The 24,299-nt window shown below is 46.1% G+C and overlaps 3 protein-coding genes across 15 annotated transcripts in view; 1 reads left to right on the plus strand and 2 right to left on the minus strand.

Annotated features, from left to right (window-relative positions):
- Positions 1–6,737, minus strand: part of Ubd (ubiquitin D) — a 49,121-nt gene extending 42,384 nt beyond the window's left edge. Inside the window, exon 1 of one of the 2 annotated variants that reach the window (XR_004771565.1) lies at positions 5,446–6,737. The gene's annotated coding sequence lies outside the window, so the exon portion shown is untranslated. The remainder of the gene's footprint in view (positions 1–5,445) is intronic. The other variant, XM_027388712.2, reaches the window with a different exon arrangement.
- LOC100770171 (olfactory receptor 2H2) lies at positions 3,716–4,648 on the plus strand. Its single transcript, XM_035450381.1, has one exon. It carries the CDS (start codon positions 3,716–3,718, stop codon positions 4,646–4,648), a length of 933 nt encoding a protein of 310 aa, XP_035306272.1.
- A 3,509-nt stretch (positions 6,738–10,246) lies between the features above and the next one.
- The window catches only part of Gabbr1 (gamma-aminobutyric acid type B receptor subunit 1), a 29,680-nt gene continuing 15,627 nt past the window's right edge, over positions 10,247–24,299 (minus strand). For 5 of the 12 annotated variants that reach the window (XM_027388700.2, XM_027388697.2, XM_027388698.2 and 2 more), the window contains 12 exons: positions 23,097–23,339; positions 22,481–22,544; positions 21,232–21,309; positions 18,185–18,335; positions 17,605–17,737; positions 16,204–16,320; positions 16,014–16,121; positions 15,340–15,433; positions 14,630–14,757; positions 13,001–13,129; positions 12,677–12,820; positions 10,247–12,077 (listed from right to left, as the gene is read on the minus strand). In XM_027388700.2, the coding sequence (XP_027244501.1) occupies positions 11,904–12,077; positions 12,677–12,820; positions 13,001–13,129; positions 14,630–14,757; positions 15,340–15,433; positions 16,014–16,121; positions 16,204–16,320; positions 17,605–17,737; positions 18,185–18,335; positions 21,232–21,309; positions 22,481–22,544; positions 23,097–23,339 (1,563 nt within the window). In that variant the 3' untranslated portion in view covers positions 10,247–11,903. Of the gene's footprint in view, positions 12,078–12,676; positions 12,821–13,000; positions 13,130–13,495; positions 13,588–14,629; positions 14,758–14,823; positions 15,039–15,339; positions 15,434–16,013; positions 16,122–16,203; positions 16,321–17,604; positions 17,738–18,184; positions 18,336–21,231; positions 21,310–22,480; positions 22,545–23,096; positions 23,340–24,299 lie in introns of those variants that run through there. The other 7 variants (XM_027388703.1, XM_027388699.1, XR_003479785.2 and 4 more) reach the window with 6 other exon arrangements.

Genomic DNA, 24,299 nt, shown 5'->3' on the forward strand with positions numbered 1-24,299 from the left:
CATAATAAATAAAATCTTTTAAAAAATCTTATTTTAATTATTTAAAAGAATAGAATTATTATAATAAATCTGTCCAAACAGCATTAAAAAGTTAATTTATACAAAACCAATTTGAAATAAATTGTATTAAAACAAAGACAATAAATATTTAAATTCATGATTTCCTAGTTGTTTTATTTATGATCTGTGGCCATTTATATCCATGACTTATAGATGATAAAAAATCATTCACTGACAGCAGTGGGTAACTGTGCATTTCTTTCCAGTTCTATGTGGTTATGATATATATCAATAGGTTTGTTTGTTTGTTTGGTTAGCTGGTTTTTTGTTTTGTTTTGAAAACAAGGTTTCACTATATAGTCTTGTCTGTCCTGCAACTTGATATGTAGATCAGTCTGACCTTGAACTCACAGAGATCCATCTGCCTCTGACTCCTGAGTGCTAGGATTAAAGATATGCTACACCATATAATACTGTTCTCCTGCCTCTGTAGAGAGAATATAGATTCATGTTTTTAACCACTGCTACAAACTGTGGCTCAACACACCAAAGAACCACTGTGGATTCTCCCAACTACTAAATATACACATTCGAGTTCCATATTCAGAGTTCAAAACTAAGAACCAGGTATAACCATGGCTCTGGTACATCCACCTTCATTTGAATTAGGATAACAGAACTTATATTCACATTATGATGCTTGGTTTACATTAGATGAAGGATTACATTAGATGAATATCCTAAGTCTTCTGCACACCTAGGATTTGATCATCCTGTATTATTACAGTGTGGACTGTTTGAGAAGAATTGAGCAAAAAGGGGGAAATTTCAGAGATGTTAAATGTATAGTCCTGTGTGGACAAATGGATGAGGAGGAATGTCTGGATGCTTGCTGTGAGATGTTTGATCTCATTGTGACACCCCGGAGACTGTGTTAATACAATTAACTTAGAATCAGGGGTTGGAGCCAGCAACTAGCCAACCAGACTCAGTCGTAGAGAAGCCGGGAATATGGATAGAGAAGACACACAGGAAGGAGTAGGGAGGGACTTGGAGATTTCCTGCTTCTTCAGTCTGGGACATGTGGAGAGAGGTGCTTGCTGGGTCTCCATTAAGAAAGGCAAGGTCGGCTGGTCACTTCTCTGCTTCTTTGCTCTATCAAGTTTTCACCTCAATATCTGACTCCTGAGTCTTTATTGGTACTAGAACAACTTACATAAAAACAACAGATGCTGGGTGGAGGGGATAGATGTGGCCCTGGTTACTTCAAATACTATCCTATTGAGAGAGAGGGGGCAGGGGGTGAACTATTGACCTACTGCAGTGGGGACTATTTCTGTCACGTTTCCTCCAGAGTCTCATGCCCCCTCTATCATAATTACTAGCTAATTAATTGTCTGTGGACTGTGGAACCCTTGGGTCTCAGCTGAATTAATGAGCTGTTTCTCCATAGGACAGGAGTTCTGGGATCCCTCTTTCCACCAAATACCATGTCAGATGTTCCAACACCAGAACCACTAAAACAGGTGCTAACTTCTCCATACACCAAAGGCGAAGGCCATTTGTAAAATCGTTGATGGTAGAGATGTCCCTGCCTTCTCTTGACCTCATTTGTGCTATTGAAGACAGTGGATTGTGGTGATTTACACAACTCTGATTGCTTACAAATATATTCCCTTAGCTTATTGATTTAAACTTTCTTTGCTTCAACTTCTCATATTAGGAAGGTGCAGATATATAGAGTTGTGAGGGACAATCTTAAGTGTGTAGACAAATGTTTAACACCCAGCTTGGCTAGAGGTATGCAGAGCCTTATTTTGAAGTATTTGATCCATTTACCACAGTGAAAATATTCCTGGCAAGGAAGATTCCAGCTAACAATGGCTTAATAACTACTAATTCACAAAACCTGAGAATTATCAAGAGGTGCTATGAGCTAGCTCTAACTTATTGCATATTCATGTACTTAGAAAACTGCCCAGCAGTAAACATTAGCAATTCTTATTAATACTAAGATCTAGCCACCCATTCAGAACTGAGTAACTTCCTTATATTCAGTTTTCTTCTTGATGTCCATGAGGGGACTAGGCACTGGTTGAGGTTTGTGATAGGCAATTGCTATCCAAAGAAGATATTCTCTGCTTGAAGGTAAGTAAAATGTTTCTTCTCTGTAAATATCAGATGTGTACTCAACAACCAAGCCTTAGGCTGGAAGGCAAGTGAATCCAGGGATTTTGTTCATTTGGCTTTGCATATTGTTATTGGATGAGGTTCCTTTAAAAAAAAGGATTTCAATTAGTGTATGTGTGTCTGTGTGTATGTTCATGTATGTGTTCATGTGTGTGCCAGTGTTTTCAGAGGCCAGAAGAGAACATTGGATTCCCTGGAGCTGGATCTATAGGACCTTATGAACTGCCTGACATGGGTGCTGGGAGCAGAACATTGGCCCTTAGGAAGAGCACCAAGCACTTTTAACTGCTGAGGAAGAGCACCAAGCACTTTTAACTGCTGAGCCAACTCTCCAGCCCACTCTGTGGCCCAAGCTGGCCTCAAGCTCACCATCCTCTTTTCTCTGCCTCCTGGGTGCTAGCATGAAAGGCATATGCTACCATGCTTGAACTAAATGGTGAATTGTTATCACCCTTATTGAATCAGGTGGTCACATGGTTTCATTCCTTCAAACTCTGAATAGTAGCAGAACATGGTCAGCACTGTTCCCCAGCAAGAATCCTCTTTCTGCATTTCTCTGAACATCAGCTGTGGGAAATGTTCCCTAGAATCTTGGTGCTAATATCTGTTGAGTAGGTGACCTGAGACATGTTATTTACCCTGCCAATTCAATCATTGATAAAATTGGTAAGATCATTACAAGGATACTATGGAAACCAGATTTTCACATAGCTGTGTACCACAACTGGCCCAAGGGAAACAGTCCACAGGTGTAAATTGCTATTTCAGACCTTCATTGACCCCTTCAGGTGGCCAACCCCTGCCCTGGTTTGTAGCACAATGTTGACACCTTAAAGCTTAAGAAAAAGACAAATGCACAGACTAATAAATGTCAGGAAGACAGCTGGGTAGTGGTGTGTGCTTTAATCCCAGCACTCAGGAGACAGAGGCAGGTAGATCTCTGAGTTTCAGGCCAGCCTGATCTAGAAAGCCAGTTCCAGGACAGCCAGGGCTACACAGAGAAACCCTATCTAGAAAACCCAGAGAGACAGACAGACAGAAGGACAGGAAGATACAGACTAGGAGGAGCAGTGGCAAATGGAAGGTATCAAAAGAGTAAAAGGACGTCACTAAGGTAACAGAAACAAGGCAGAGAAAAGGAGGGAGTGAATAACCAAACTAGAAACAGAAAGTTGGTAAGAACATTAGTTGATGGATGAATGGAGTTGGGTGCCACTAAGGTAACACACTAAAAGCAAATGATGGTTAACTGCTACTTGACATCAGCCTCCTTTGCCCTTCACCAGGAGGTCAATGAGGAACCACCTGATCTCCACCACTCCCTCTTTTCTCTCAGCTACCAGGAACTATCTGGCGGGGAGGAATAATGGAAGAGGCCAAGCTTAAGTGATGGGCCTGGAGAAGGGAGCCTGAGAAACATCAGTTTAGCTTCTGTGTCCTGACAAGTACCCAGGGTGAGTCTTGATCAGGCCCCTTATATCACACTAATCTGACAGCTTCAACCCTCCAACCAGACACAAAGGCCATGGTCAACCAGAGCTCCCCAGTGGGCTTCCTCCTGCTGGGATTCTCTGAACACCCACGCCTGGAAAAGATTCTCTTTGTGGTTGTCTTGTGTTCCTACCTCCTCACCCTCCTGGGAAACACCCTCATCCTCCTGCTGTCCACACTGGACCCCAGGCTCCACTCTCCAATGTACTTCTTCCTCTCTAACCTCTCCTTCCTGGACCTCTGCTTCACCACAACCTGTGTCCCCCAGATGCTGGTCAACCTCTGGGGCCCCACAAAGACCATCAGCTTCCTGGGATGCTCTGTCCAGCTCTTCATCTTCTTATCCCTGGGGACAACAGAGTGCATCCTCCTAGCAGTGATGGCCTTTGACCGCTATGTGGCTGTCTGCCAGCCCCTGCACTATGCCACCATCATCCACCCCCGCCTGTGCTGGCAGCTGGCAGCTGTGGCCTGGATCATTGGCCTGGTGGAGTCTGTGGTTCAGACACCATCCACTCTTCACCTGCCCTTCTGCCCCCACCATCAGGTTGATGACTTCGTGTGTGAAGTCCCTGCTTTGATTCGACTGTCCTGTGGGGATACCACCTATAACGAGATACAAATGGCTGTTGCCAGTGTCTTCATTTTGGTTGTGCCTCTGAGTCTCATCCTTGTCTCTTATGGTGCCATCGCCAGGGCAGTTCTGAGGATAAACTCTGCAAAAGGGCGCAGGAAAGCTTTTGGGACCTGCTCCTCCCACCTCATCGTGGTCACCCTCTTCTACAGCTCAGTCATTGCTGTCTATCTGCAGCCCAAAAATCCCTATGCCCGAGAGAGGGGCAAGTTCTTTGGTCTCTTCTATGCAGTGGGCACACCGACACTCAACCCTCTCATATACACCCTGAGGAACAAGGAGGTAAAAAGGGCATTCTGGAGGCTGCTGCAGAAGGAAGTAGAGCCCAGCTGACACACACACTCTCCGCATGCTGAAGGGAAATTCTGTATGCCTTTATTAAAAGGCTATGCTGTCACCTCCCCGGCCTTCAGACCTACCCTGTCACTGTATGGGATGACACAGCGCACAATATGCAACACAAATATGAGAAACTCAGCCACAGAGTATAGTTGTCACATACAGACGACCACAGGAATCAAATCCTGTAATCTATCCGCACTGTACTTCTGTTAATTCACCTCTGTCCTCGTGTGCCTCATGTCACTGATTTTCCTTTTAGTTCCCTTCCCTCACCAGAGTGTTACTACTGTCTTTTAAAGATCTTACTTTTATGTTATGTTATGTCTGTGTATGAGTGTATGTGGGAATGCCCCAAGAAGCAGGAAGAGGGTGTAAAATTCCCTGGAGCTCAAGTTACAGATAGTTAAGCTGCCCAACATGAGTGCTGTATCTTGAACTTTGGTTCTTTGAAAGAATACCAGTGCTCTTAACCGCTGAGTCATCTCTCTTGCCCTTTGTCACTTTTTTTTTTTTTTTCACTTTCGATTCTATTTCACAATCTGGTTTTGCTGTATCTCCTTTTGAGTTTCTTTTTGTATTTCTTAATGCCTCTTGCTGTTTTATCCTCCAAATATCAGCAAGGGTTGAGAGGAAACTGAAACTTAGTTCAGAAACCCAACCACCCCATCCCCCCAAAAAATAGTGTTAGTATGTTTGCCTAAAATTTAGGCCCTGTGACTTCCAGTCAGACCATTCCCAAATGCACGCTGCGTTTCCCACACCATAATAGAATGTTCCAGTATCCTTACCTTGAGGCCAGAACAAAGCCTTGGGGAGTGGCCTGAACTGCAGTCCTGCAGCTCATTCTCTTTATGAGTGCTAGACAGTCAGCTCACAAAAAAAAGGCTTCTTGTGTGTTTGGGGGGGTGGGGGGGAGAGACAGAACAATTGGAGCAATGGGATTTTGGTGCCATCTACTGGCCAGATATGGACTGCATTAATATACCGACAAGTCATCTAAATCCTCCATACCAGGGCTAAGATCAATGTTGTAGTTAATTGGATATTCTTAAGATGTCTTGTGATGCTCCAGGTACCACTGAAAGTATTTTACAACCCTTGATGCATTTCATTCTTGTAGCATTACGAAGCTTTTTCAGGAGCAAAAACTAAGAGTTCAATTACCATCTCTCAAAGTTCTCAGCCAGGACTGGCACCCAGGAGGGCAGAATACAGATTCCCCAACTCTTAAGTCCTGCTTTGATATACATAGAGCCTTCCTAGCCCAAGTGAGAAGCCTCAATTTGTCCTCAAACTAAAGAGGAGTCCATCGTAACTAGACATGTGTCCACCCTGAGCCTCACCTCTCTAGTGAGAACATTAGAAACAGAAAACAACTTTGGCAAGAAATTTGAGCCTAAGGGTTTGTCTCAGTGGGACAGAGATTCCCTGCATGTGCAAGGCCATGGCTTGAGTTAAGAGGAGTCACTGTAAGTAACTGGTCATCAGTTTACTTCTGAGACTCCATCAAATCGTGCCTTCCAAGTCTCACACTGTGCACGATTAAGCATTCCCCCAGATCTGCACTAAAAATGGGCCCTCAAACCACACAGCTTTATCTTCTATATTTATTTTTGAGTCAGGGTCTCACTATGCAGCCCTGGCTGGCCCAAAACTCTGGCTTCTGACTTCTGAATGGTGGGATTAAAGGCATGTCACTACACCAGGCACAACATGAGTCTCTTTTTGTTTTTGTTAGGAGACAGGATTTCCTGTATAGCCCTGGAACTCACGCTGTAGACCTGGCTGGCCTCGAACTCTGGTATCTGCCAGCCTCAGTGCTGGGATTAAAGGTGTGTGCCACCACTGCCCAACTAACACAGGTCTCTTTAACCAGATTACTTTGAGCTAAAGGCTACAGGAAATCAACCCCCAGGGAATGCTGCCCAGCAGGAAACAGTTTTTCCTTTTCTAAAGTACATTTACATTTGAAAAGGCATCATTCTTATCAGTGAAGAGGGCACTTGCTTAAATCTGCATAACAAATTTTTATTCACAGGCTGGTATTTACCACTTTCCCTGATCTCCTTTCTGTTACACAACTCTCCCCTGCCCCCCCCCCCTCCATCAGCTCACTCTTAAGTGAAAAACCCTTCTCCTTTGGGTAGACTAGCTTGTATAAGGCCATTCTGCCACTCTTATTAATCTTTTACCTGCCTTCAAGACCTCAGCTAGAGAACCCATGACAGGGGGCTTTCCCCTCTTCTTCATACTCCAGAAGATGCACATCCATTTTGCTGCACCAGTCTGCCAGGCCCACACACCTGTACTCCGGTGCAGCTGGAAATCACCTAAAGCAGTGGTTCTCAACCTTCCTAATGCTGCTATCCTTTAAATACAGTTCCTCATGTTGTGGTGACTTCCCAACTATAAAATTATTCGTTTTAACTTCATAACTGCAATTTTACTTTTATGAACAGTAATGTAAATATCTGATAAGAAGGATAGCTGATATTCGAGGCCTTTTAAAAAGTCACTTGATCCCCAAAGGGGTCATGAATCACAGGTTGAGAACGCTGCACTAGAGTCTAGTGTTACGGGGGGGGGGGGGGAAGCCATGAAAGTGGATAAAATACAAATGATTATTAATAGCTTTTTTAAATCACAGGCTTAAGAGACAGCTTGATGTGGAGCCCACTATTGCCTTTTGGTTAATGGAACATGAAGGACAAAGTAAATAATTCCTTGCTCTAAAAGCCTTAACAAATAACCGAAATTTGCCTGTCTCAGGCAGCTGAAAGTTATGGAGTATTGTGAGGGGAAGCTGCAATTAGCAGAGTCATCTTCAAACAGGACAGGCAGAAAGGGCAGGTCTGAGGTGGCAAATAGCCCTGGCATCTCCCATGAAGGGCCTGGTGAAATGCTGAATATCAGATGAACAAGATTGGTCTGATCAGGCTGGGTACAATGGTACACACATGTAGCCCCAGCAATCCAGAGGCAGAAGCAGGTGGATTTCTGAGTTTGATGTCAGCCTGGTCTACATAGTGAGTTCCGGGCCAGTCAGGGCTACTTAGTGGGGGCTTGTCTCAAGAGAGAGACGGAGACATGCAGATATACAAACTCAGTGATCCTCAAGAGAGAAGATGCATAGTATGGTGAGGTTAGAACACTGTCTTTGCAGAAGGCACATAAGCCTCAGTGGATCATGTTTCCAAATAAATTTGCAATAATATATTTATTCTACATGTGTTTTTTTCCAGAGTAACAGTCCAGTTCTACCCCCTTGAGCCTAGCTAGCATGGTAGAGTTCAGCAGAAACAGTACTGTGTGACTCCCAAGACTTTGCTGAAAAATACCTATGTACCTGTCTCTCCCACCTCCAACGGCACTCACCTTTGGGATCCAGTTTACTACATCCGAAGAATCAGATAACCCTGTGTAAGGGTTTCAGCCCTGTGTAAGGGTTTCAGTCCACATCCCAGCCAAGGAGCCTGCTAAGCCAAAACAAAACCCACCTCTAGGGGTTATAAAGGACTTAAAATCTGGCTCCCTTAAAATCAACCCTGCAGGCTGTTGTGTAGTGTGGACTCCCCTCACTGTAGCCTATTTAATGCTTAACCCATAGAAACAATGACGTTGCTATTGTTTAAGCTGATGTGGGTGCTAGGCTACACAATAGTCAATGCATAGTCCAGATGTTGACTCCATTTCCTATTGCTGACAATGTTCCTCTCCCCCAGTTGCAACCCCACTCCATAGACTGTTTCGAGGGATCTGTCTCTGCCTCTCTCCTCTCCATCTTGCTCACTTCTCTTTCCCAGAAACTGCCACAGTAACTGACTCGTCCAGTCAGCACTTCTTAAGTGGAGCCAGGTGCAGTGGCTCATGACTGTAATCCCTCGGAAAGCTGCAAAGGAACTTGTGTAAATTTCAAACCTGGACTACCCAGCCACAGCCAAATAACAAGACCCTGTCTCAAAAATAAAATAAAATCAGGCACAATGCTTAACACCTATAATCCAGTACTTGGAAGGCTGAGGCAAGATGATCACCATGAGTTCAAGGCCAGCCTGGGCTATATATAGTAAGTACCATGCTCCTGGTAGAGCTGAGACAAGACCTTGTATCAAAAAACAAACAAATAACAGATGTTATGGTGGAAAATGTTATGGACCCCAGCCCCACCATATACCTAAAGAGTTATGGTGGAAGTTCTACCCAAGCCCCCCTCCCCTATCTCCCTCCAAACCCTGCTGCATCTCAGAAATGCATCCAACAAATGATGACCCCCCCCAGATGCTCAAGACCACTCCCACAGGGTATTTAAACAGCCTCTCAGAAAATAGACTCATGATTTTCCGGTCTCTCTTTCCTGTCTGGAGGCTAGAAGGCCATCCAGGAGCATTCTATCCATTAAACATGGGATTTGATTTGGTCTGATTTGGATAGCTGCATCGGCAGAGAGGGTGTAGAAAAATTTTCAATAACAACAACAAAAACAACCACCTGTTGACAGGCATGGTAGTACACACCTGTAATCCCAACACTTGGGGAGCTTCTTCAGCAAGAGGACAATTCAAGGATGGCATGAACTACATAGTGAGGGTGAGGCCCAACATCTATAGAGATGAAACCCTATCTTAAATGAATTACAAACAGTCATATAGTAGAAGGTACTCACAGAAAGCTTTAGTGTTTGGGGCTAGGGCAGAGATGACAAAAGACCACAGGTATGTAACAGGGCACTAAGACCTAGCAGGTAGTCACCTGGCTGAGGCAAACCTGGAGGTGCAGTAAGCCCCACTAAGCACAGGAGCAGATGCTGTCTGAGCTCCCTGGACCTTTGCACCAAGCACTCCTGTCAGCTCTGCTTTTTGGCTGGGTTCCTGTACGCTTTTGCTACAGTCTGATTCACCCTTGGCTACAGTGGAACTTCTGACCCTTGATTTACTTTCCCATATTCACATCCCACCTATGTGCAATGCAGGTTTGTGATGGGTAATTTCAGCTACCCAGGGACGGTCTGTGCCTTGGGCTACAGTTTCTGAAGCCAACTGTTAATTTCTACACTGCAGGTTTCTCTACTCCACAGGCCTCTTCTCCTTTCTTTGAGAAAATGCCACTTCAGGAAGAAGGGAAACAAATTAAATCCAATAGGTCCAAGGTGGATAATCACTATGAGTTGTTTTCAACAGGGGCCTAAGATTTAACCTGCTGTAAACAGGACAATGAACTGACAGGGCCCATCTAACCCTGTAGCTTTCATGCAGAGATGAGGAGGAAGAACATTATCTTAAAACAACAAAAAACCCAAAAGACAGCACAACATGAAAAAGCTTCAAAAAAGCCAAAAGAATTATAAAAATTCAAGGTCTCCCCCCCCCCCCAGCTTTTCAAACTTTCATCTTGGCAGTCACTGTTTACTTATAATTCTTCCTTTCTGAGGAGACTCCTCACATCTGTTCAGCCAACTGCTCTAGGTTCCCAGAGCATGGCCACCATTGTTAGGGAATCCAGGAAGCAGCTGTAACAAAGGCTACCACAGCCCAAGCAGATCCAGGCACTGGAATGCATAATTAGCCTAGTTCTTGTATGCACTCCATTGAGAAATGCATCATCATCACTTTATTACCAGATTCCCAAAAGTGGAGAACAGAGATTAGGAGACATTTCTGCGTGTGGTGCAGGCCTGACATGCGGGCAGTCTGACTCCAGAGCCAACACTTTCAACCACAATGTCATCACTCACTAATCAAGGCCTGAATCTTGTCCTCCTCTGCCCTGCTAAATCCTGTAAGGATCAATCACGGATCTCTCTGCACCTCTCCACTTCAAAGCCTTTTCATTAATTCCAAGCCTGAGAACCTGGGCTTCTCCCTTCCTGGCATGGAGCCCACTCAGTTCACAGGATGGATGAGGTGCTGAGTCATACTGTTCACTGGTTTATTGAGATTCAGGGAGATCCTTCCCCAGGAGACACCACAGTGTGAAAGGGACATTGCCTCCCACCCCATCAGTCCATCTGCCCATGCCTTCGTTTGGTTAGGATGTGGACATACTATCTGTTTGGTTAGGATGTGGACCTACTATCCACTGGAAAAAGCCTCCAACCCGTTTCTTTTCCCTTAGTTCTGAAAAATAATAATAATGATAAAAAAGAAAAGAACTAAGATGCAGTCTTGAGAGATGACTGTGAGTACAGACTGAGAGCAGTACACACAAGAGCAAAGAATCCAGGGAACATCTGAGGGGAAACATAACACCAAGGAGAGGGTATGGATAGCCCAGAACACACGAACTGGGGAGAATGTGCTTAAGTATGTGCATGTTGGGTGCACATGGCTCTGTCGGAAAAAGACATGGTATCAGGTAGGCAAACAACTGTAATCCAAACACTCAAAAGGTTCAGTGAGACAGAAGACTGCCATGAAGCCAGACAGGAAAACATACCTACACAAAACATACAATGACATTAAGACACAAGTAAGTAAACATAGAATGCAGAGCCACACAGTAAACACAGAAAGACATGGCATGTGCACATTAGGAAGACAGCTTAGTGTGCTCGGCACACCACACACACCTACCCAAGCACACCACGGCACATATCCGTAACCACTGTTCACTCACAGGTGCAGGGCACGCAGAGAACCCGAGTAACGGCAGGGTGAGAAAGCACTCAGGAAATATGCACTCGGAGGGTGGGGTATGTGTGCTGGGAATCAGGGGCACACAGAGCAAAGAGGCAAAAAGCATGTGGGCCTAGGTAAGGGCGAATCCCCTGAAGAAGCAACATTTTGGGAGAGGCAAGCATGGGATGTGAAGGACAAGGACAATGGAAGGAGACTCTGGTGCTGAGAAACGGAGAGGGTCCTGTTAGTATGGGAAGAACACTTGTGGGGAGACCCCTGCTGCTAAAATTGCAGGAGTTTCCATGGTTACTATACAAGACAGGCTGTGGGAGAAAAAAATAAGGAGAGCTGCCCCTCTGGGGTTGTGAGTGAATCGCTTCAAGCAGGGTTTGAACTAAACTGTGAAGCGGTGTTACAAAATTATATGAATGGATAAGAGAGAAGACAGTCTGTTTCCCGGAGTATTGGAGACCCAAATAACCCCAGATGCACAAAGTGATGTATATTTATAAGAGGGGGATTGGAACATGTTCTCCCAGTTGGAGACAGGAGTCCTGGCCCTCCTCCCAGTCCCCCACCCTCTTCCCACACCCCTTCCCTCCCCTACTGGCTGTATCCTTCTTGATACCCCCTCACTTGTAAAGCAAATGCACGCGACTCCCATCACAGCTAAGCCGGTCAGGGGGCTCCGAGGGTCCCCTGGGAAGGCCCCCAGAGGGGTCCGGGGGTGTTGGGGGGTGGCGCCGTGAACGAAGCTGCTGCCGAGACTGGAGCTGATGGCGCAGTTCAGAGACACGCTCCTCTTTCTGGAAGGAGAAACACAATTGGGAGTGTGGGAGGAAGGCAAGGGGGGAGAGGCATTGAAATGAGACGTACAGGTGAGAGAAGAAACTAAGAAAGCCACAGAACGTAAAGAACAGATCGAGGAAATAAGTGAATTCAAAAACAAAGGAATAAATGACAGGACGATTGTGTCAACCAAGCTAGAGTGCCACCCTCCACCCCCAGCACCTCACTGGTCCCTAACTACGGCATGGACACAGTGAACACTGTGGGCAGCTGCCTAGAACCAATCTGCTGTGGCTACTTGCCTCACGCACAAGGCAGCTGTGAATGTGAGCTAGTAATAGCTCACAATGGCCTCCCCCTAACTACTGCCAATCAATGACTGCTCTTTAGCCTCAGGAGGGCTGAATCTACAGGCCCCACTCCACAGCCTCTCCCTGCCCTCGAGCTAACACTGAATTTTAGTTAAGACTGAATCTCAACCCTTTCCCTCTCCTGTCCCTGTTCCCTTGCAGGTTTTATGAGATCCTCCACAAATCACTAACACTCGAACCTTTATCTAAGACTCAACTTCAGACAACCCACTAGTAGGTATGGGCCTCCAGTTGTCACCACACACCTCAGCAATGATCTTTTCCAATTCACGGTTCTCTTTCTCCAGCAGCCGGGACTTCTCTTCTTCGTTGTTGTTGGTGGATGACCCTGTCTTCATGGTGTCCTGTGCTTCAGACTGCCATTCCCCTCGGGTGATCAACCTGCGCATCTGGGAGCAAAGGTTTGGGCACTGGGTGGGTGGCTGAGCAGGAGCTGTGTGAGTGAGCAGCTGGTAAAGTTTGGGGAGTAAAGAGCAATAAAAACAATGAAAGACAAGCTGGGCCAAAATAAGGACAGAATGGAAGTCCTGGTTCTATCTAGGGCAGGCAGGGGGAGGGCTGTACCTCACCTTGGGCACAAAGAGCACAACCAGAGTAATGTAGGAAGAGAACACAATGGCCAGAGAGGCAAAGGCAAAGGCTGCATCCTGCTGGCTGGAAAGAATCATGGTGACAGGAGCAGTGATGAGACACAGGACCTGGAGAGACAGCATTTGGGAGACTCAGATATAATGCAGGGTTTCCTTCCCCCCCTCCAAGAGAGCCCATGAAGATGCACTCCTGGTGAATGCTCCACAGATTCAGGAGGACCCTCAACTTTAAATAGATAAAAATCAGGAATAAACTACCAAACCGGTTCCCAGCTCTAGATCAGTGCTTCCCTCAGGCTCTCTGCATTCAGTCTGTCCTTGAGACCACTTTACTAGGTAGGTGCAAAATGATATAATGTAGTGTGTTTCTTTTTAGCTTTTTTTCTTATCTGTGTATATTATATATGTGTGGTACAGGAGCACATGTGTGTACACACCCATGAAGGCATGTGCATATGGAGGCTAGAAGAATACCTCAGTTGTCATTCCTCCTCCACGTCAGTTTCTCAGATAGAGTCTCCCATTGGCTGGAGGCTGCCTGGTCATTAGGAACTGAGGACCTAGCACTGGGATTACAAGCACACATTACACCCAGCTTTTCCTGATTTGTGTCCTAAGTACCAAACTCAGCTCAGTACGTTGCTTTGTAAGCATCAGGGCCTATCACCCCAATGTAATGCTCTTTCTAAACTGCTATGTAGTTATAACCTTTGAACTGAAACATCCCTTTCCCTAAGAGGGAGAGACATGTGAAATTCCAAAGACTAAGGAGGCCCATATACAAGTTATATAAGCAGTAGCTAATTCCTGGTGAAATGCTCTCCTGTGGAACTGCCTACAAGCTGGGCAGGGAACTTGAGGTATGCAGTTACCATGAGCCATCTCCCATGCTACAGTGGATTTTTTAGATGGCATAAATGCCATTAACTCCCTCATGCTCCTGTAGTGACCTCAACAAATGCACAGATTTGCCAAGTGTGAAGGTTAGCTTCATCAACTTGACAGAGTCTAGATTCTAGACTCTAAAATCACTCAGGTGATTACCTACAAGTGATTGTTTAGATCATGCTGGCTTGGTCTATGAGCATATCTTAGGGGGATTATCTTGATTTCTATTGTTAAATGATGTGGGAAGGCTCAGTCACAATAGAGAGTGCCAAACTCTAGACAGGAGGACCTGGATTGAACCTGAGTAAGCACACATGCATTTACTTCTTTTTGCTCTTGACTCTGCATGAGTAGCTCCTTCAAGGTCCTGTGTTGACTTCCCTCATTGATGGACTATACCTTGGAATTGTGAGCTGAAATAAGTCATTTCTCCTCAAAGTTGCTTTTTGTCAGGGTACTTTATCACAGCAACAGAAATGAAAGTAGGATGCCAAGTTAGATGTTGGTAGAGTCATTTCCTTTGTCTGTTGCAGTGTCCTATCTAGGGTGAATCGACATTTGTTCATGTTTCCTCAGGAAAGTCATACAATGACTTTATAAATCAGACATTAACCAGTGTTTTATGACTTCTACACAAATGATATCAGATCTAGTTTTCTGATTCTTCTCCTACCACCTAAACAGTTTCCAGGACTAACACCAGGTGTCAAGGGAGCTTACTGCAACATTGTAGATAGCCATGCCGACAGCCCTGTGGTCGTTGATCTTTTCAGTGGAAACACTTTTGGTCTCATACGCAAGAAAGATTCCCAGTAGCAGTAGCAGCCCCTTGTAACCATAGAAAATGCCTAGGACAACAGGAAAGTATCACCTGGGCAACAGGACCATCACACTCCCAACCCAACCCTCTTCCTCTCCTTGTCCTCCACTTACTACTGCTCTCTGTAGATTCTCTGTGTAAAAAGCCTTCCTCTCCATTCCAGACCCTCTGACATAGCAAATTCTCAGTGTGGCCCCACCTACCTGGCCCACACCTCATTGCCTCCTATGGAGCAGCTAGGAATGATCCAATAGATGCTACACAGTGTCTCAACCCTTAGCCCACCAGGCAGGAACATGTTTTAGGTCACTGTGTGGATTTGTAGAACAGACAACTGTTAGCCAGGCTGAAGAGAAAAGCTAAGCCCATGACCTCACAACCTTGGTCTTACTCTCAGGAGCAGACCAGTCACAGATGGGTGCATCACCCACCTGCCCTGGCTTTCTGCTGATCATCACTATTCACAACAAAAGCCCAAAGCTCTCTTACTCTTGAAAAGTTTAGTGCAATGATAAAGACATTGAAACTGGCTCCTCTCCAAAGGCTCCTTCTCCCCTGACCCCCTGCTTATGCTTCCTCCCTCCCCTCCTCCAGCCCACATCCCACATACCAAGCCATGTATTCATCTTCTTGGAGCTGCAGTGCTCTAGCTGAGGCAGTATGGAGACATCAATGTCTTCCTTTGGTTCCTCCTTGGCAAATGTCTGAGGCAGAAAAGGAGCAAAAGGATGAGTGACTGAACTCTTCTCCAGCTCCTCAACCCCCAGCCCTGCCTATTTTCCTGAGACTTGGTACTGCGCCAAATCCTACTCCAGGCCTGGGGACATTCCCCCAGAACACACTAAAAGGGCTTCTTCTCCACATTCCTTGATGCTTGGAAACCCTACACATTCTCCCAGATCCCTGACACAATAAACCAAGAAGCTTCAATAAGACTCCATCTGGGAAAGACGGAAGAGCCTTGAGTATAAAGAAAACTGAGAATGAATCTCTCTCTCTCTCTCTCTCTCTCTCTCTCTCTCTCTCTCTCTCTGAGCAGCTTCCTTTCCTTTTAAAAGTCAGGGTCTCCCTATGTAGACTAGGCTAGCCTCGAACTCAGAGATCTGCCTGCCTCTGCCTCCTGAGCTTTGAGATTGAAGACATGCTGGAATTAAAGGTAGGTGCTACCAGCCTGGCCTTCACTAAGTAGCTATATCCTTTAAGACCAGATATAGCCGGAAATGCCAAGCTGGTGGGCCCTGCCCAGCTTCCCAACCCTAGAATCACCTCTCAAGTGGTAGATACCTCGATGGTTCGGTGCAAGGGATCCACAATCTGCCAGATGGCAAGAGTCAGAACATCCATGCCCACCAGCAGACCTACTGTGGCATACAGTTTCCAGGGCTCTAGGGTCTGGGTAGATATCCAGAGAAGACAGGTAAGAAAGGTCTTCTCTATGCCTGGGATCAAAGGCTGGGTCTGGGAAGTCGCTCACCTTCCTCCATTCCTTCTTCTCCTCTTTCTTTGTGAAGACTGTGTGGACCCACCAGATCTTGGTGAACATAGAGCCATAGCCCAGACTAAAGCCCAAGCCCAGGAGCCAAAGGCGGGCCTAGAAAGGAAGAAAAGACACTGGTAATACGTGGGACTGAGCCAATGCTAGATGGAACTGCAAGAAGCAATGTAGCAATGTGAACAGTGACCAGGTGACAAAAAACAGACAGGACATAGCAAGCAGAGTATGGAGAGAGGGGAAGGGGAGGGGAGGGGAAGGGAAAGGAAGGGAAGGGAAGGGAAGGGAAGGGAAGGGAAGGGAAGGGAAGGGAAGGGAAGGGAAGGGAAGGGAAGGAGGGAAGGGAAGGGGAAGGGGAAGGGTTCTGCTACAGAACCAGAGCATTCTTGCTAAAGCCTGCTGATCTAATCTAGCGCCTACAGTTACCACCTGCACACCTCTGAATGTGACACACACAGTACGACTCATCCACTAGTCTGGCTCATCTCCCAGGCCCTCACCTTCCCTGTGCCCCAGCCAGCTATGCTGAACCACTCAATCTGCCTTATCTACTACTCTCTCTGATCTCAAGCATTGTCCTTCAATGCACAAACACCTCCTCCTTGATGAGGGCCATTCAAACATGGGCTGTGAGCTGCTTCCCTTCTCTCTGTCCACAGCACTTTCTACAGCTCCCTCCCTAGATGTATCTTCTAGTTGTCTCTCTCCTGCTGCATGCTGATCCCACTAGGAACAGACACTTCCTGAAGGCATGAGTACATGTGTGTGTGTTTGCGCTCGTGCACATGTTGTGTGCACAGTACGGTCAGGACAGAAAACACAGTGGAGAACAGAAAGAGTGCCAGTGGAAGGAACCAGGGAAAGAGTGGACACCTCATAATAGCAGAGAACCATTCAAACATCATTGAAGCCAGCTTTTCCCCAACAGTCCCAGAAATTCCATGAGCCAAGAGTCCCCAGAGGCCCTCCTCCCTCTGCAATGATAAGTCCTTTGCCCCAACTCTATCTGCTTTGATTCTGCCTTCACCCTTTCAAACTCCAACCAAGGCTCCCACGGGAAAGCCCGGTTTTGTTTCTCAGCCCATACACCACAAACAAGCCACTATTGTTCATAAGTTCTGAGGGCAGACCCCTTCCTTTGTCTTCAGTACTTCACCCCTCTCCTCTTCAAGGCATGCCTAGCAACCTTGCAAACAGCCAGGGAACTGCCGAATGGAAAAGGTCTGGCACCCAGAAGAAAGGGATAGAGCCAGAGAGAGAGACCAAAAGGGTAATGCTAGGAGGACGACAGGACAGGAGACACTGGTCAGGGAAAGAAGTGCTCCTGAGAGGACTGGGAAGGCCATATTCTACAAGGCATATACTGAGGCACCTTCTACTCACCTGGCAGACAAACGGGAACTGGCTTTTCCCTATGTGGTAACCATCCAGCCCAAGGGGGAACACAGCAGCTAGTGCCAGTGAGCAGCCCACGGCAGTCAGATTGTTCAGGTTGGGCTGGGAGTTCTGGATATAACTAGGGCAGAGGCGGAGAGGGTGGGAGAAAAAGCAGAATTACCCTAACTCCTCCAGGGAACCTTGGCTCTCCAAAAATGTCATCACCAGCATAACCCTATCCCCAGGAGGATAGAGGAGACAGACTGGGAACAGACAGAAAGAATACTCAGGATAAGCGGCTGGGCCACAGGGCTAGACCTAGGGGAGCACAGGGCTTCTGCAGCACAAGGCCCTACTGGCATACTCTAGTTAGAGCCCAGAATTGCGCACTGGGCCTCACATATTCTTGCTTTTTTGAAACAAGGGTAGGGTCATGCCTGGTTCCCCCTTGCATTTTTGGTGAATCATCACCACACTCTCTATGACACATGGCCTTGAGAGTTCTCGTTTTCTTACTCTACAGGAAGTATGGTCAGTACCTCAGTGAGGCAGCCAGGCCAAGGATCAAGTCAGAAGAGAAACTTACCGAACATGGGAGTTGTAGATGTTAAAGGACAGACATACAACAGCAAGAACAATGCCCAGGCTGGAGAGAACTGAGACGGAGATAAAGAGTTTCTGTGACAGGAAACGGAATGTCTTGATGACCAAGGTCTGGTCAGCTGGGGGAGACCCTCCTGCAAGGCACAGGGGAGGAGGGAAAAGAAAAAGAAGGAGGACAGTGGCATGAAGGCAGGATAGGAGAGAGGGGTGAAAGGCAAGCTGCTGGGCCCTCAAACGAACTGAGGAGCTATGGCAGGCAGAGTGCTGGAGGACACTGGGAACCTTGAGAAACAACCAGAAGATGAGAAGATGGGGTCTATGCTAAGGGTCTCTTTGGCTGCATGCTCTTTTTGCTTTTCTTTTTTTCTTTGGCTTTTTGAGACAGGGTTTCTCTGTGGCTTTGGAGATTGTCCTGGAACTAGCTCTTGTAGATCAGACTGGTCTCGAACTCACAGAGATCTACCTGCCTCTGCCTCACCGAGTGCTGGGATTAAAGGCGTGCACCACCACTGCCCAACTGTTTCTGCTTTTCAAGACAGGGTTTCTCTGTACACACTGGCTGTCCTGGAACTCCCTTTGTAGACCAGGCTGGCCTGGAAGTTAAGAGATCTCTCTGCCTGCCTCTGCCTCCTGAGTGCTGAGATTAAAGGGGTATGCTACCACTCCTGGCTTTGATTGCTTGTTCTTTTTGTTTTTGGTTTCTCTGTCTTACGGGGGGGGGGGGACAGCAACAGAAGGGAACAGCTGAAATAACCCTGCATAACATCCCCTGTTGCCCCATGAAAGGTGCAAAAGACAATCACAGAAACAGAAAGCCAGAAGAGACTCAGAGTATCCACTATGCTCTTCTAACCTCCAGCAAAAGACACAAGAACACCACCAGCAGGGTTGTATTTCCCAAAAGTGTTTCCAGTTACTATTTAAGGGAAAGCTCAAATTTGTTGGGGTGGGGGTGATGAAATGCAAAACACCTACTTAATTTCAATTTGCTTAGCTTAAAAAAAAAGAAAAATTATAAAGTCAATTTAGGCCACAAAGCATCTATAACTGTACAGAACACTGCCCTAAATTCAAGCTACAAAAATAAATAAATAATAAAAATGAAGCAAAGCATAGGCATGTTAACTTACTCAGTAACTGAAGCAATGCTTGGGGAACTGAGGCAGGAGGATTGATACAAGTTTAAGGTCACTTTGGTCTACAAAGTGAAAGCCTGTCTGGAAATAAATAATAGAATAAAATAGGGATCTGGGGAGATGGCCAAGCAGTTAAGAGTGCACTGCTCTTCCAGAGGACCCAGGTTCAGTTCCTAGCACCCATGTGATGGGGTCACAACCATTTGTGATTCCAGTTCCAGGGGCACTAATACCCATTTCTGGCCTTGGGCACACAAGTGGCACATAAACATATATACATGCAGGCAAAACACCTATAACACATAAAACATAGTTAAACTTAATAAAGCTGGGCTAGAAAGATGACTTAATGGGTAAAAGTATTTGTTAAACCTGGCCACATTTAGTTCAATCCCCACAAAGATGCAAGAAGAGGACTAACTTCACAAAGTTGCTCTCTAACCTCCACAAGAATACCACGGCATACTGGCCCCAGAGAATGCATGTGTACACACACACACACACACACACACACACACACACACACACACACACACACACACACATACACACACACACACACACCACACATACACACACACACACACACACACACACACACACACACACACACACACACACATACACACACACACACATACACACACACATACACACACACATACACACACACACACACACACACACACACACACACACACACACACACACACACCACACACACACACCACACACACACACATACACACACACATACACACACACACACACACACTCACTTCACTGGGCAAGGCAGGGGGGGGTGGCGGGGGGTGGCAGCTGCCTTCAACGGCCTTACCACCCTTCCTCATCAGTCAGAACTTCCTTTTTGCTTACCTCCAATATCTTTCCCATTTCCTGTCATTTAGTATACCAAAAATAACTGCCTTCTTTCCCTCTTTATAAAAAGTACTTAGTAGGCCAGGTGGGCTGACACACACCTTTAATCCCAGCACTCAGAAGGAAGACAGAGGTGGGTCTCTATGAGTTTGAGGGCCAGCCTGGTCTACAGAGTGAGTTCCAGGACAGCTAGGGCTATGTAGTGAGACTCTTTCAAAACAAAAAAAGAAAAGAAAAGAAAGAAAAGAAAAAGAAAAAGAAAAAGAAGAGAAAGGGAAGGAACCTTCAAGGTAAGCTGGGCATGATGGTATACACCTGAAATTCCAACACTCTTGAGATGCTGTGGCAGGAAAGTCATCCTGAGTTCAAGACGAGCTCAAGCCCATCCTGAGCTATGGGATGAAGCCCTGACCCAGGGAAACAAACAAACAACAACACAAAAAACAGAAAAAAAAGCTAGTGAGGTGGCTCATGGCATAAAGGCCCTGATGACCCAATGATCCAGCCTGATGAGTTCAATTCCCAGGATCCACATGGTGGTAGAAGAGAGTTCCCGTGAGTTGTCCTATAGCCTCCACATGCACACAAAATGAATATATAAAATTCGAGGGGAGAACAAACAAAACAAGTCAAAAAAACAAAAAAACAAAAAAAGCAAAGCACAAAGTAGCCAATAAGAAGGGCATGTAGTTTTGCTTCCTCTACAACAGTTAAGCAGCTATTTTCCTGATAGGATCCTGAAGTCCCTGTTCCTAATGCAAGGCTGGAGAACAGCTTCCATTTCTCGTGGCCTCTGTGTGGCTTTTTAATTCCCACTCACTGCAGCAGAGCACTGTTAAAAACAGGGTGACCCTGGGCCTGCTCCAGCTTACATCAACTCACCCCCTGTCTTCTTGGAGGCCATGTTCACCCCCAATCCCTGCCATGACTCCTCTGCCATTCCAGCCCAAGAGTACCTCGCTCCCTCATCCAAAAGTCTGACAATGATTATTCAGATGTCCAAAGAAGAACTTACCAATCCACTTATCTGTTTTGGACCAGGAAAGGTCATCCTTGGTGCTGTCGTAGTAGCCAATCTTCTTGTAGCTGCCACCTAAGCAAAGGACTGGAGTTGTCATGGGTAGGGAGAAGCCACCCTAGGCATTTTCAAGTTTCCGTTTCCCTCAAAGTTGCCCTCCATGTTTGCATATGATGCCATTGACCTAAGCAACTCAAGGACCCAAGGTCACCTGGATGGGCAACTTCACAGCAACACAAGGTGGTTCCCAAGGCAATCTGAATACACAGTACAACCCTTAAGGTCTTTAAGGCTCTTCGAGGAAGGCGCCTTGCATGTCTACCACCTATTCTATTGCCTCACACGTCTCCAGCAACATGTCTCTCACTTGGAGTCTGGCTTCCAAAACTAAACAATTTCTGCCTAGTCTCCCTCTTGTAATGGACAGAATTACAGGATCTTTCTTTCCCAGGGACTTTAATTTTAGAAGCCTCTCTCCCTTTGGCTTGGGTTCTAATGCTTTGGATAAGATACATCTGCCTCTTAAAGTGCCACTAAGGGAAATGCAGTTTCTCTTCGAGAATGGCCACAGTTAATACAACTTTCCTTCCAAACACCAACTCACACCCACTGCACCCTGGCTGAAGTCCAGCATCACTTGTCCCATATACAAAGCAAGCCGAGAGGATTTGGTGGCAGAGGTGGGGGAAGAAAGAAACTTTTCACAGGAGGCTAAGAAATGGGTCTCTTGGCCACACCACAAGAGGCTGAGTCAGGTGGAACTGAATGATTAACCCACAAAAGCTCTGTAGATGCCTCAGTGCTAAGCTGTAGGGAAATGCCTTCTAGAAAAGGCCAGCTAGATGTATGACTGGGACACTGTTCTCACATAGCAAGGAGCTGAGAGGATTCCCTTTAAAAAGAGCTGCCTTCCTAGGCTCAGCTTTCCTTGATCTTTGGGGACACACTAACAGCTCCTATCCCCTCAACTTAACCTGAAACAGGCAACTTCTGGGACTAAAACTAAAGCCACTGGGAGGAAAGAAAGGCTCTTAAAAAAAAAAAATCTGCATGCCCCTTTGAAAGAGCAGAATCACTGCAAAAGACCTACCCAGGGCTGTTCTTTTTTATCATTATCTAAGGCCTGATGAACAGTGCAAGGTAGGCAAAAAGTACCAGGTCTTGTTGAGATGCATCGTTCATCTCCCAAGTGAGCGCTCCATTCAACCCTGCCCGCCCCTTCCCCAGCCTCTCAGCCTGAGCTCACCCTGTAGCTGCTCGATAAGTGTCCATGCCATCCGGGAGCCACTGGCATCAAAGACCACATGGCCCTGAGGAGAAACATGTGGAGGAAGGCAGAGGGGATAAAAGCAGGAGGAAGAGAGAACATCAGGGACTCGGAAACCTTCTGTTTTTGATGTAATTGAGCTTCTGAATGAAGGCTATTTATGGCATCTGCTGCATATAGGACACACCCCAGATGCACATACCCTAGATTCTGGAAGCAGCTTTTTTTTTTTTTTTTTTTGAGAAGCTTCACCCTTGAGATCTGGATGAGAGAGTCCCCAGAGAGGGGCCAGGGGCAATCACCAAACCCTACTGGACACTAATTTCCTTACTTTAAAAGGGATGAGGAGATTAATTCTCAAAAGTTGTTAATCTCTTTAGAAAATAAAATCCTACACTTCTCATCTGATCTGTAAACACCTGGACCAGGTTGAAAAGCACTAGAATACAGCGATTTTTTTCATTGTCATCTTTTCTACCCTTTTCAGGTTTGGGGATCCCTCTTTTCATAGTCTGTGACTAAGAAGGTGTGCATCTAGGGCCCCTCCAAGGTGTCCCTTTCCATGGGGTATATGACAGAAGCTGCCATAACTCACGGAAACACCCTCAAAGGACGAGGAGTTCATGGCCCGGTAGATTTGGTCCGTAATGGTCTGGTTGTTGTAGTTAAAGTCCTCCAGGCGCACACCCGAACGGCCACCTCCTCCAGAGGTCTTGTTCAGGGCTAAAGCCAAGGCCCAGATGGCATCATAGGCCAATGGTGCCTCCTGGAAGCCTCCAGTCTCCTCTGGGTGTCTTTTCAGCCTTTTGGTTAATTTCTCCACAAATTCCTGGGATGTCTGGATAAGGAAAGAACAAGAGGAAAGCACTGGAATGTGTGTGGGCACAGGGGGAGAGGCCTCAGTTCTGGCTCAGACACCGTGACTCGAGCGGATGGTTTGTGTTCATGTTGTTGGGTAGACCATATGCACAGACAAAATCGTTAGCTATACCCATGTGTCTATCTTGGGTTGAAAGCTACAAGATGAAAGCAGAGATTAGCTGGGTCCAATGGTCTTAAGAGTGTGCAGCTGCTAGCTCAGAACTACAAACAACAGAGAAATCTGATGAATAAACACTCTGGGAAATGAATGGCAAAAGGAGAGAAGCAGACACAGAGCCAAGGAAGAGATAGGATAATGCAACGAAGAGTGGTAGAGCTGGCATTCTCCCAACCTTCAGACTTTCACAGCAGAGTTGACCCAGGAGCTAACAGCTCCTCCAATTTTGAAAGATCCAGAAAAGGCGACACCACAGCCTTTCGCAGTCCTGCCTGCCAACCAGGAGGATCATTCTTTAGGGTGCTAATGTCTTGCTACCCTGGTATGACTTCTGTTCGCTGTCTCCTTAGACTGTTGACAGCCATCGAAAATAGACTTCACACCCATAGGGGTCCATGTTCAGTCCTACTCACACCCCTCTTGGCACTCAACCTTTTCCCAAGAAATCTAAAAGGAATGGCAATTCCTTAAACTCTCCTGGATGAAGAGACCTGGCCATAAACATTACAATGACCATGCTAGGCTTTGTCTACTTTCTGGGGGAATGAATTCCTGAACCTCTCAGCACTGCCTTCTACATAACAGAGAATAATCAGACTGTCCCTTCCTTACCACCCAGAAACACATAAGAAAATGTTTAACTTCGTCTTGGCAAAACACATGTAAGACACAGAATCACTGCAGATAACTGTTTGGATTTAGAAGATTTACAGGTATGCTCTAATGTAGGAATGATACATGAATGAACAGTCTTTAATC

The sequence above is a fragment of the Cricetulus griseus genome (genome assembly GCF_003668045.3).
Source record: "Cricetulus griseus strain 17A/GY chromosome 1 unlocalized genomic scaffold, alternate assembly CriGri-PICRH-1.0 chr1_0, whole genome shotgun sequence".
NCBI classification, from domain to species: domain Eukaryota; kingdom Metazoa; phylum Chordata; class Mammalia; order Rodentia; family Cricetidae; genus Cricetulus; species Cricetulus griseus.

Coding starts and splice junctions, on each gene's coding strand:
- LOC100770171 (XM_035450381.1), top strand. CDS start 3,716: ATGGTCAACCAGAGCTCCCCAGTGGGCTTCCTCCTGCTGGGATTCTCT.